The sequence below is a fragment of the Netta rufina genome (assembly GCF_964035555.1).
Source record: "Netta rufina genome assembly, chromosome: 1".
NCBI lineage: Eukaryota > Metazoa > Chordata > Aves > Anseriformes > Anatidae > Netta > Netta rufina.
The window spans coordinates 32,484,204-32,497,570 of record NC_140123.1 but is presented as its reverse complement, the minus strand read 5'-3'; the positions used below and the strand labels follow the sequence as shown (position 1 = coordinate 32,497,570).

The following is a 13,367-nucleotide window of genomic DNA, read 5'->3' as shown; positions in this document are numbered from 1 at the left end:
GAAAGCAGAAAAATAAATAAAAAACAGGGGGAAAAAAGATGAAATACACGGAAACTAAAAAGCGGGAAAAAAACGGGAGGGGAGTGAAAAAAGGAAAAAAAAATGCCGAAACGAGCCCCCCGCCCCGCAGAGTTCTCGCGAACAAAGGCGGGCGCCCCTCGCTGCCCGCCGCCCCGGCCGCCGCAGCCGCCCCGCGGAGGGGGTGTCCGGGCGGCGCCCCCCGCGCCGCTCCCATTGGCTCCTCCGGGCCGCCATTTGCATAGCGCCGTCTATTAAAGGCGGCGCCGGGGCGCGGAGGGGTGCAGACGGCGCTGGTGGGCGGTGGGCGAGCGGATCCGCGTCCATCCCCGCGCCCCGCAGGTGCCATGGGCCCGCTGCGGCTGCTGGCAGCCAGCTGCCTGCTGGCCATGTCCCGCTGCAAGACGGTGAGGTACCGCACCGACGAGGAAGGGGCTCCGGGCACGGTGATCGGCACGCTGGCCGATGAGATGCCGGTGAAGGCTCCCGGGGAGATGAGCTTCCGACTGATGCGGCAGTTCAGCAACAGCTCGCTGGTGCGGGTGCGGGAGGAGGACGGGCAGCTGAGCATCGGGGAAGCGGGGCTGGACCGGGAGCGGCTGTGTGGGCAGGCCCCGCAGTGCGTGCTGGCCTTCGACGTGGTGAGCTGCTGGAGGGAGCGCTACCGCCTGGTGCACGTGGAGCTGGAGGTGCGCGACATCAATGACAACGCGCCGCGCTTCCCCCGGGCGCAGATGACGCTGGAGGTGTCGGAGAGTGCCGCACCTGGCACGCGCCTCCCGCTGGAGGTGGCGGTGGATGAGGACGTGGGCTCCAACTCCATCCAGAGCTTCCAGGTCTCCCTCAACAGCCACTTTGGAGTGGAGGCACAGACGCGAGCAGATGGGGCACGCTGCGCCGACCTGGTGCTGCTCCAGGAGCTGGACCGTGAGCGCCAGCCCTCCTACACCCTGGAACTGGTGGCCAAGGACGGCGGCAGCCCAGCACGCTCAGGCACAGCCACCGTGCATGTCCGTGTCCTCGACGCCAATGACAACAGCCCCACTTTCGCCCGGGGCTCAGTCACAGTGGAGCTGCCTGAGGATGCGCCACCCGGCTCCCTGCTGCTCGACCTGGATGCCGATGACCCTGATGAGGGCCCCAATGGGGAAGTGGTCTACGCCTTTGGCAGCCAGGTGCCCCCCGAGGCACGGCGGCTCTTCCGCCTCGACCCGCGCTCTGGCCGCCTGACACTGGAGGCCGCCGTGGACTATGAGCGCACCCGCACCTATGAGCTGGACGTGCGTGCCCAGGACCGTGGCGCCAGCCCCCGTGCTGCCACCTGCACTGTCATCGTGCGCCTCGCCGATGTCAATGACAACGCGCCACGCATCAGCATCAGTGCCCTCCGTGGTGCCGGCAGTGCCGCCGGCGTGGCCTACGTCAGTGAGGCAGCGGCCAGCGAGAGCTTTGTGGCCCTGGTCAGTGCCTCTGACCGTGACTCGGGCGCCAACGGGCAAGTGCGCTGCAGCCTCCGTGGCCATGACCACTTTGCCTTGCAGCGTGCCTACGAGGACAGCTACATGATCGTCACCACGGCAGCACTGGACCGTGAGCGCATCCCTGAGTATAACCTCACCGTGGTGGCTGAGGACCTGGGCTCACCGCCCTTCAAGACCGTCCGCCAGTACACGGTGCGGGTGAGCGATGAGAACGACAACGCACCACTCTTTGCCAAGCCCCTCTATGAGGTGGCTGTGCCGGAGAACAACCCCCCAGGCGCCTACATCACCACTGTGGTGGCCCGAGACCCTGATCTTGGCCACAATGGTAAGGTCACCTACAGACTGCTGGAGACCCAAGTCATGGGGGCCCCCATCTCCACCTATGTCTCAGTGGATCCCGCCACTGGGGCCATCTATGCCCTTAGGACGTTCAACTATGAGATACTCAAGCAGCTGGACCTGAGGATCCAGGCCACCGATGGAGGCTCCCCACAGCTCTCCAGCAGCACTCTTGTCAAGGTGAGGATGGTGGACCAGAACGACAACCCTCCCGTCATCATCCACCCAGTGCTCACCAATGGGTCAGTGGAAATCGGCGTGTCCAGCAAGACCTCCCGTGACTCCCTGGTGGCCCAGATCAAAGCTCGAGATGCAGATGATGGGGCCAATGCTGAGCTCACCTTTGCCTTCCTGGAAGAGCCCCAGCAGGACCTTTTCACTATTAACCCGAGCACTGGGGACATTGTGCTGACGGGCGACCTCTCTGAAGAGCTGGGACAGCTGTTCAAGGTCATCCTCACCGTGACAGACAATGGCAGACCCCCTCTGGCCACGACTGCCACAGTCAACTTCCTGGTGACCGCCACCGCTCCTTCCAGTATTCAGGAGGTAGCCAAGCCCAGCTCCTGGGAAGGAAAGGCTTTGCAGTGGGACATCCCTCTGATCGTGATCATCGTCCTGGCAGGCAGCTGCACCCTCCTCCTGGTGGCCATCATCACCATCGCCACCACCTGCAACAGGCGCAAGAAGGGGAACGAGATCAAAAACAACACCTCCTTGAAGGAGCAGATAGACATCTCCCACCTGGAGAAGGGCCGGCAGGAGGACGGCAGCCCGAGGGGAAATGTGTTTGAGGTACGAACCTTTCCCAGCAAAACCTCTTTCACCAGCCCCGACCCTTCTCCGGCAGCCGAAGAGATCTCTGCCGCTGAGAGCAGCAGCGACAGCACTGGCCTCTACGAGGGTCAGAAGAGGCTCAGAGGACCCAGCGGGGAGGTAAGGTCCTGCCGTGTCCTGGGAAGGGGAGGGTGGAAGGAGAGGGTTGTGCATGGAGAGGGGGGATGTAAAATCACAGAGATGCAGTTCTGATGTCAATTTACCCTATACTTCTTCCCTCTCCTTTGACCCCCCCCCACCTCAGCAGGGTTTTGCTGCTGCTCCGAGCTTTGGCAAAGAGCCTGCTCCCCCCGTGGCCATCTGGAAGGGGCACTCCTTCAACACCATCTCCGGCCGAGAGGCAGAGAAGTTCAGCGGCAAAGACAGTGGCAAAGGCGACAGTGATTTCAATGACAGCGACTCGGACATCAGCGGAGATGCCCTGAAGAAGGACCTCATCACGCACATGCAGAATGGTAAGGAGTCAGCCCCTGCTCCCAGCTGTCCGGACAGACAGACGGACAGGGGGGTGCATGGAGGGACCTGTCAGGGTGCTGTGAATAGCTGGGGGCTGGTGGGGAGGGGAACCTGATGCTTCCTTCCAGAGCTGCCTGACTCAAACTGCCTGCCTCTTCCCAGCAGGCTGCTAAATGCTGCTTTCTCTCCACACCGAGCATCCAGCACGAATTAGCAGAGCTGGAAGTGCTTTAGAATTGTGTGTGCTTTTTTTTTTTTTTTTTCCCCTCCCCAAAAATTTTCCCTGAAAGTTAAACTGTGAGAAGCGCCCGTAGCAAAATGACGTAGCCCTGCCTTCCCCAGTGTGCCTTTTCATTGTGCCGTAGAGCATCGCTGCCCGACTGAGTCATCCCGTGATTGATAACTCTGAGGATTAGGGATGGCGCGGGTTTGTCCCTGCAGTAACCACAGGTTTCTTGCTCCCTCTAGGTCTGTGGGCTTGTACAGCTGAGTGCAAGATCCTGGGTCACTCGGACCGCTGCTGGAGCCCGTCCTGCGGCCGAGCCAACCCCCACCCCTCTCCCCACCCCTCGGCGCCCCTCTCCACCTTCTGCAAAAGCACCTCCTTGCCCAGGGACCCCCTCCGCAGGGACAACTTTTACCAGGCCCAGCTGCCGAAGACAGTGGGGCTCCAGAGCGTCTACGAGAAGGTGCTGCACAGGGACTTTGACCGGACGATCACGCTGCTCTCCCCACCACGTCCCGCGCGGCTCCCCGACCTCCAGGAGATCGGGGTGCCCCTCTACCCAGCCCCCTCGACTAGATACCTGGGTCCCCAGACTGATACCACCGAGAAAGTGTAGCCCTACCCGTTCCTCAGCCCCATACACACTTCCCCACACGCACACGGCTCGGTCGCTCCCGGGAGCCTTTAAGTTATTGACCAGATCCAGTGTTGTACATGTAAATATGCAAGATGTGCCTTAAAACATGAAGTTGTTGGGAAAGATTTCCAATCACGTCGGTTCTGTTTGGTATTTGCAAACAAAAAAAAATGGAATTGTTTGTAGTTAATGTAATTTTTATGAAATGTGCAGTATTTAATTTTTTGTTTCTTTTGATGTTTTCTACATTATTTTTTTTTAATTTTGGTTTGCCCATGGCCTGCCATTTTTGTAGTGTTTTTAACCTGTACAGTGTGTAATGTAATGTTTGTACATAATGAAAAATTGGTTATATTTTTATATAATAAAAGCTTAAAAATGGGAATTCTTGCCAAAGGAACTGTCTGAAAGACACAATAATTAATAATATCCTGAATATGTAGAATCTTGTAAGGGAAATTCCTCTTTCACAGTATAATAACCTAAGCAACCCAGTGTACTGAGAAGTTTGACTTGCCAAATGTGACTTGTATTTCTTGAGTCTGTGGTCAGTTTTAAAGTTAAATGTTATTTAATTGCCTTTGGTTCCTGTAATCTGTGTCACTGATAAACACTAATAAAGGTTTTGTGATGTGTTGGAGGGATCTGTCCATGGATTTTTGTGCTTCAGACCTTATATGTCTTTACAGGTCAACAAAACTGTTCTGTGCAGAAAAATGTAGGGGGGGAGGAATGTGAAGGATGCTTCCTCTGGTCTCACCTGTTCCTCATCTCCAGCACCACCTCCCTGGAGATGTAGCTCTAGAGTTTGTAATGATGAGGTGCAGAGAAAGGAAAGGTACGTGCTAGAGCTGCTTTTTGCTGCCTGGGCTGAGCTCTTTCAGCCTGATCCTCTGCTGGTGGTAATCAGTGTAACTTGAATGAAACTACGTCAGTCAGCTGAAGTGTTCGTGATGCGAAAACCTCTTTGCATCAGCAACCACTTGAGTGCTTTGCTTTTTTCACAGGGCTAAGACTGATTTGGGTAAAGCTGCACAGGTACTGTGCTTAGAGGTCTACACATGGTTAAAGCAGCTGTACCAAAGGACAGTAACTTATGTTTAAGTTTTGTACGCCTGTTTATATACCAAGTGAGAGTTCTATATTTGTGCATACAAGAGAAAAAATAGATGTTGATTATGTTGAGATTCTCTAGTATGTATTTTGCCTCTTTCCAGAAATGACAAAGGTCTGAACAAAAGAAATAATAATTATCTAGCTTAGAAATTCCCACCCCTCAAAAGTTTCAAGTAAAAAACAGATATCAAATCCTTCTGCTGAAATCATGAGTGGAATAGCATTTAATGAGACAAACTGAAGCACGTGTTCAAAACTGCTTATACCAGTGATAATGCTTATTTTAGAGTTTTAATATTAACATAGACTTTTCTGAAAGGAAGAATTGTTCCTCACTTTGAGTATATAACTTCACATTTTGTATATGTCAATAACCTAGAAAATTGTACGTGGCAAAGCTTTGTTTTTTATCATTAATTTTTCAATTAGATGCCCAATTAGTATGGTGCATATATATAGAAGATGACTCACAAAGAAAATATAAAGCCTTCTTAGACATAAACAAGGCCTTATTAGACTTTGTAAGCAGAAAACAATATCCTGCCTGCATGTCACTTAACAGAGAGAAATTTCCTTCCTCCCCTGACTTCAGCTTTCTCAAGCATGGCAAGGGTGGCAGAGCCTGACCAAGTTTTCATGCACACTCTCTCAGTTTTAGCAGGGACTTTATAAAAGACCCTGCACGAAGATTTGTGGTGGGCAGAGAGCATCAGAGACTCTGTTGTCGTGCACATATCTGAAGGGGATTGATATCAGGCTGCTGCAAGACGAGACTGGGAAGCAATGCCTGTGATAGAGCTTTTACAATCAGGAGAATGGGCGAGACTGGTGATTTATCGAAATGTGGTAGTAAAAACCAGGATGCGTCTAATTAACTAAAAGGGTCGTCTTGGTTAAATTTAGAGCTGAAGTTGGGGCTGAAGGGTGGGTGCTGAGAAGGAAGGCTCGGAGCCTCTCTGCCAGCTAATCATCAGTGATTCAGAGCAGCAAGCCTGCATGAGGAGTAATTAGTCATAACTCTGAAAGCGGAGAGGAAAAGGCTCTCTGCCAAAAAAGGAGGGCAGTCTGATAAGCTAGTTCTTCATGATCCAGTTCAAATGCCTTGGATACATACCTCAATACCTTCAAAGCAGGTCCCAAGGCTCTCCTGGCTTGGAGGTAACTGCTGCCAAAGGGTGGTTGAGTTGAGGTGCCCGGCTCATGCGCACGTCTGTAGCACAGCCTCTGCCCTCCTACAGCGTGGTGTAATGTTCCTCGCTGTCCAACGAGGAGTTTGGGCCACCTGAAAGTGAGGCAGTTGCAGAGTGGGGGCAAAAAAGCCACCTGTTCCTGTTCTCAGAGCAGCCTTTGGCATCTAGTCTCATCAGAGTCTGGGTTTGTCTGATCTGGGGTCCTGGGTGATGCCAGTAAAAAGTGGGGTTCATCTGCCAGGGTAGAACTTCAGCATTTCAGTCTGAGCCACCCCCTTTGCAGTGACTCTCTAGCTAGTGGAAATTCGTGGACCTCTTCCCGAGAACTTCGTGTCATATCTTGGAGAGGAGCAATGGGGACAACTTGGGTGAACCACTGATGCTCCTATTCTTCCCTTTGCCTGCCCAAGCTCCTTTAACATTTAGATGCCTAAATTAGTTGAGAGAAATCCCCAGGCTCCCCCATGTAACAGTATAAATCATCCAAAGTGCAGATGAGTGGAGATGGGGACCCAAGGCTCAGCTCCCACGCAGGGTCCTTGAATCAAGTGTTTGCTTTGTTGATGCTATTTCACTGTGTATGTCCTAGTGTGTGTGTTGTTTTTTTTTTCCTTTTATTTGTTAATTAACATAATTGATATTTTTGCTCACATACTTCAGAAGTTAATGCAGGCCTGTCGATTAAACTACATTTATTCACCAAACATGGTGTGGCATCATCCCTATCACTGAACCCAAGCCTGCTCCTGCAGAAGTCTCTGGTAGCCACCTAGAGAGGTGTAGAGATCTCCAGAGAATGGAGATACCTACTGGTGGCATCAAGCCAGGCTACACGAGACCAGCAGACTCACAACTAGAGGTCAATGTCCAATTTCTTTAGCAACAAGGGAGAGGACTAAAACAGTACAAACACAGAAGTGTTTTCAGCAGTATCCACGCAGCCATGACAATGCAGGTACAATACCCTGGAGACTTCAGGCAAGGCACAGCAGGGCAGCACTGCCTGCTTTTGGCACTAAGAGAGGCTTTTCAAGGGAACTTGACTGAAGACTGACCGTATCACCCTTGGCCCAGTACAGCAGGAGAGATCTGCATGGTTTCTTATTCTAGCTAAAGACAAACAATGCTACAACATGTAAACACACCAAGGAAACAAGATCTGAGATGCCTCCTGTGGTATTTTAGAAAAAAAAAAAAATCAAGTTCCCTCTGACCTGCTTTCTCTCCTACGACTCCTGAATGCTTTCAAGAGGATGTTGTGTCTTTAATGATGTGCGATGGAGTCGAACACCACCCACAAGGTGCCTAATTCTGGTTTCTGCAGCACAAGCTCTAGCTACAGGACCACTAGTAAAATGGGGTGGAAGCACTCATGCTTGTGAGAGGATATGCCTGTGACATCCAGGACAGGAGATTTAGTCCCATCGTCTCAGATAAGACATATTCATGTCTCCATGACTCCTTTGCCACCAGCACCCAGGCAATTCTCCTGCCTGAGGACTCAGAAGGACTGTACAAAAGCACCAAAACTGGGTTGACTTGTGCACATTTGGCTCACCCAGCGGTCAGGTGAATGTCAGATGCAGTCAGGGAGGGGGCGAACTGTGGGAGGACCCCTGTGGAAGAAGACAGGATTGTGCTTTTGGGCAGCAGCCAACAATTAGATCAGCCTATATGTAATGTAAAACCTCTGGAGGTTTCCAGGCAATTTCAAGGTTGGCCAAGGAGGAATCTAATCCTTTTGGATGTGTTAAATGCATAGTAGCACTAGTGGTACAGCCAACTCACTCCCCAAATGGTACCTAACCCCAAATCTAGGTTGAAGAATGTGGACTGGTAACTGGGGAGAGGAAAGTGGTACTTCCCTCCTTATATACCAAATATTCCAGGTGTTCCTTATTTAAGAGGAAGCTTTGGAGAAGCTCCCTGGAGGTGGGTTTCCCCCTTCTTAAGGATTCTTCCGTGAACCCATCCTTCCTGATGGATGCACAAAGCCAGTTTGTCACTCCCTACCTGCCTGTGATGCCTGTGGCAGTGGGATCCCCGCTGCTCTCAGGGCTCCTGGGGTATGCTGCCCATCCGATGTTATTTGTAGCAAGAAAGAACATTTCCAAAAAGCTCACAAGCAAACCAGAGAGATGGAGACAATGTCTCAGGGAGGGAGGGATGCAGCAACTGGGAGGGGGCTGGTTTCGGTGGCTTTGCTCCATGCTGTGGGGAAGGTGACAGTCCTGGGAGCTGAAATGGAAAGGGAGCAGATGGCTACTGAATTGAGAAAAGTAATTTTAGCCTGTGACAGGTAAAGCCACTCATGAGTCAGCTGCTGCTGTGTCCTGCTGGTACTTTTGGAGCAAGGAGGACCTGCCGGCCTCCTTGCAAGGTAGGGGAGTAATAACATATGGTGCCATAGTCAAACACATACAAAAGATGTGGATGTTTTTGTTGCAACTCCATCATGCAGATTTGAAAACAGATCCCTATTCCGTCTGTTTTTCTTCCATTGCCTTCACCCACCCCGCATAACCAGGGAGGCCATACGTAGATGATATCTCCTCCTCTTCTGGGTGACTTCTTCAGATCCCTGCATGATCTCTCCAGCTACCTCCAGCCATGAAATATCTGGCTTACAGCTTACAGGTGCTTCTTAAACCATCATATTGGACCTCAGCAATAAGAGTTTACATTCACACTTGTCCTCTAGGTTACCTGAGTGCCATGGGATTTGGGCATTTCGATCCCAGCATGAGCTCACAGGTGGTTTCAGAGGCCCCTGTTCTCACCATAGCAAAGCCACGTCCTGGTTTTCTTCCAGATCTATAATGGGCAGACAGTGGGAACAGCCTTTCTGCCCACCATAAATGGCTGGGCACCAAAATCTTCTCAGCTTGCCAGGGGCTTGGGATGGATGGCTGAATCTGAGTGCTAGAAATAACTTTTGTCCCTGTAGGTCTCTGCCAAGCTGCCCCTGCCCATCTCCACAGCCCTGCTCCTGGGCCCACAAGCTCTGCAGGCAGCTGCTGTAACCCCAGCTGTGTGCTCCATCCCAAGGGTGTGGAGGGCCCCAGGGGCAGGACCTCCCTTTCTGTGCAGAAATGCTTCCCATGGCTGAAGCAAAATGTTTCAGGGCTAGCGTGAATTTGCTCCTGCAGGAAGAGGGAAAGTCTGTGGGAGGTTGGCAGAGGTCGTGATGATAGACAACACTGCAAAACTTTGACAGAGTGAAGAAAGGGCAACAGCTTCCTCCCTGCATGTGGAAAACTCTTCTCCCTCCCACTCACTCTGAAAGGAAAAGACAACCTCAGAGTTTGGTGGGACGGGAGAGAGGGGCCCACATGATATGGAACTAAGTCCTCTAGAGGCTGTTGCTTTTGAAGGACTCTCCCCAGTGAAATAACCAATTCTATCTGTGTACAAAACATAACAAAGGCTCCTCAGCTTACTTCATCCTTTCTGTTCATTCAAAACATGTCCACTGGATTTGGAAGAAATTCAAGACTCTCGACCTTCCAAAAGCCCTACAGCAGACACGAAAAGCAGAGAGACTGGACAACTAACTAGAGAACAGTACAATGAAGCACCTCCACAGATCAAGATCTTAAAATTGAATTTCCCTGCAAATTTGCTACCGCCTGAATCACTGCATGTGGGAGAACGGTGCATTTGCTGTGTCCCCCTGCCCCAGCAGCCCCTGGGCAGGGCATCCCACCCCAGCTCTTTGCTGCAGCTCCTGGGCAATAACTCACCAAGGTCTCCTCCCTCCCCAGAACTCAGTTTCACAGATGTTTCTCCTCCTTCGCTTGGGGCTAGACCACTACAGAAATGGCATTCAGCCAGGGCTGGTGGCCCGCTCTGACTTTGCCTGTTCGAGTAAGGCACGATAACAAGAGATCCGAGATACCCCCGAACGCACAGGGGGGGCGCGATGCTAATTAAAACAGAGTAGCACTACCTCTACCATTTGCAGGTTCGTATCTCAGAGCACTTTATGGAGGCCCAGGAGGGAAAGGAACATGTGCAAGGCAACACAACACATCTGCGAGAGAGCTGGGACTAAATCCAAGTGCTTTTTGTCTAAGCATCAGCATACAGCCTAGCATAGACGGTGAATCCAGGACGAGACCAGCAGGATGCACCAGTGGCAGGAGAAGGCAAAAAAAAAAAAAATGCTTTCAATCACTTCACTTGAAAGGAAAAGAGCATCCTGCCTTCATCCTCATTCACCCATGCTGGCAGCAGACCACCACTGTCCAAACTGCCTTTGTAAGGGTCCCTGTGGTCCCTCGTCTTGCCATCAGGTGGTCACAAAGAGGTTCGGTTCATGGCTTCCACACCCATGGATGCGTTGGACCCAGGGTGGCCAGGGCTCTGCTTTGTTTTGCCACCCTCCCATGACCCGGGTTTTATTAGCAGTTATTTATTTTTATTTATTTAACTACCTAAACTGATTATCCATGTAACAACTTTAATCAATTATCTGTGGCAAAGAACTTCTCTGCAACTTAATTAGCAAAGTTCTTCCCTGACCTAGCGATATCTGATTGCATCATATAAGAGCTTAACTTTGAAATGGCAACACAGTTCATTAAAAATAACTAATAGCTGCAGGGTTTAAAGATGTAAATGTTCATTTTCTTAATGAGAAAAAAAAGGGCACGCAGACTCTACCTGTCTATATTCATTATACTGTGTCCACATGGGATGACTCACATTTGCAAAACTCAAGTTTAATTAACATGCTTATTTTTACAATGATATTTCTCATTATAATAAATTAAATGTTTAAACAGCCAGTGCAAACATTTTGATCCAAGACAAAAATGCTTGCACAGTGCTAGTTTAAGCATTTAATTTATTATAATCCTTTCCATAACAAACGCCTTAGAAGTTGATTTTTTTCACAGTGAAAGGCTATTAGTATTATTTCCTCTGGTAATGTTTAATCCAAGACAATCAGAAACGTAAGGCGTGAACAAAATTGGACTGGAAGCAGCGATGATAAATGAGATAGCGAGGGAAGCTGCCTCCGTCGGTAGCCGTGCCGGAGCCTGCAGCTGGTGCCAGCTCTGCGGCGAAGCTGCGCCCTGGCAGGGCCGCCTTGTCATTAGGAGCTCATACACAAATTAATCAAAGCACATCGACCGATCCGAAGCGTGCCTGCTCCCCGAAAGCATTTGCCCCATCACCTCCATGCACACACACCCAAAAATATAAATACATTATTATTGAGTGTACGCAGAGGGGCTTCTTTCTGAAGGGCTCCTCCAAGTCGGAGGTTGCTTTCTTCTAAACCAGCCCCCCAAAATCGCCCCGGGAGGGGGGATGGATGTGGAGGATGTTGGGGGGAGAAGCCCCGGAGCCGCTCTGCCCCCCTGGCCCCCCCCCCGGGTCCCTGTCCCCGGCTGCGGCCGCTAGGTGGGGATGGAGGGAAGGCAATCCCTGCCCTGCCGGGGGCACGGGGCTCTAAAATCCCCCCCGATTTTAACCCAAAACCAGCGGTAAGAGGTGGACGCCACGAATCCAGCGTCTTCTGCTAAGCTGTGATTTCTTGCAAGATTTAGAAGCAATCTGGTTAACGCGGCTCCTGATTTTTATGGGGTTTCCAGCCCGGGTGCAGGATGTGAGGATTCACACCCACCACAGCAGGGTCAAGCTGCTTCTTTTTAAAAAGCTTCTGGCTTGGCTTCTGTGTGGCCAGCTTTCGGGGCAGGATGGCTGTCCTTTCCCCTTTGGCATAAACTCACTGAAAGCTGAATTGGTCCCCATAAAGGTTCCCAGCAGGAGCAGATGGCCAGCCAGGGAGAGCCATGATGCTCCCAGAGCAGGGGTGGTGGAAGCAGTGAGGATGCTCCAGTGGTTTCCTTCCTGCCACAGAATACAGTTTGCACTGGGGGACCTGTGCAGGACACGCTGCAGCATGGGGGCACCTTGGGAATGGAGCCTGTGGATGCTGCAAGGCAGCCACGTGGCCCCACCGGGACTGGTCATGAGACCCTCAAGCAGGGGAAGAGACGGGGGGCTGAACAGGTCCCACCAGCACCAGAACCCACCCATGGGGCACTAGGAGAGCAGGAAAGGAGGATGGAAACATCAGGACATTTTCCTGACCCCAAAGAAAGGCTCCATCAGTTGTCCTGCCACCACCTCTGCCAACCTCCATCTGACATTCCCCTAGGAGATATCCCCAAAACCCCCTCCAGGAGCTGGACAGAAGGAGCAGGATGGTGAAAACCATTCTCACCCAGGCACTGAGCTGCACCCAGGGGTCATTCCCACCTTTGGGGACAGGCACACAAGGACCTGGGTCCCCAGCGTAAAGCCACCAGTGCCCAGAGAAACTCCCACACTGCCCCCGTGGCCTGGAGCTGATGGCAACTGCATGGGATATTTTGGTGATGCTGAAAGTTAGTCTGTAAGCCACTCGAGTTTAGTACATAATTAAAAAGTATATGATTTGAATTAATAAAAATAAAGCCCTTCAGGGAGTCTAATTAGGCTGTGAAGAGCATTCACAAAACACGGCTTGTCAATCAGCTTGGCCAGTTGACAAGCTGGAAACCAGCTGATAATCCAAGCAGAGCCAAATCAGCAATGGAGAAGAGAAATCTCCTCTGGACTTACCTAGCATGAAGGATCGCAGTAGTGATTTTGAAAGTAATGGGCACTAAAATATTCATGGACCAGTTGCCAAGTCTCCCCAAACCACCGAATTAAATTCAGGGGTTGCACATGGGGTGACAAATGCTCTGCCAGAAGATGCCCATTTATTTTTCATTGCTTGCTGCTTTACAAATCACTGCTTTCACAATAAATAAAGAAATAAATAAACTAATAAACTTGGCAGATTATTAAAGTGATCCTACTCCTTAACTAATTGTGAAATGCAAAAAGAAAAGTGATTTAAATCATACAATGGCCATTACTAAAATATCCACCGAGTCTGGAAAATTGAGGGCGCAACATTCTTGCCCAGGAAACTCGAAGGGCATCTTTATGTAGGCCAGAAAGTGCCTTGGGTATTTCTTGGAGTCCTCAAGTTTATTCATGTATTATTTCCTCCGTTGGAT

General features: G+C 51.0%; 2 protein-coding genes across 2 annotated transcripts in view; one reads left to right on the top strand and one right to left on the bottom strand.

Moving 5' to 3' along the window:
* Positions 1–367, bottom strand: part of OLFM4 (olfactomedin 4) — a gene marked incomplete at both ends in the record, with an annotated part of 112,326 nt that extends 111,959 nt beyond the window's left edge. The window contains one exon of the mRNA XM_084285183.1: positions 107–367. Coding sequence (XP_084141309.1) covers positions 107–367 — 261 coding nt within the window. The remainder of the gene's footprint in view (positions 1–106) is intronic.
* Positions 366–3,976, top strand: PCDH8 (protocadherin 8; the record flags this gene model as incomplete). Its single annotated transcript, XM_084306257.1, has 3 exons — positions 366–2,777; positions 2,923–3,133; positions 3,603–3,976. 3 exons carry the CDS (start codon positions 366–368, stop codon positions 3,974–3,976), a joined length of 2,997 nt encoding a protein of 998 aa, XP_084162383.1.
* Between the last annotated feature and the right edge of the window lie 9,391 nt (positions 3,977–13,367).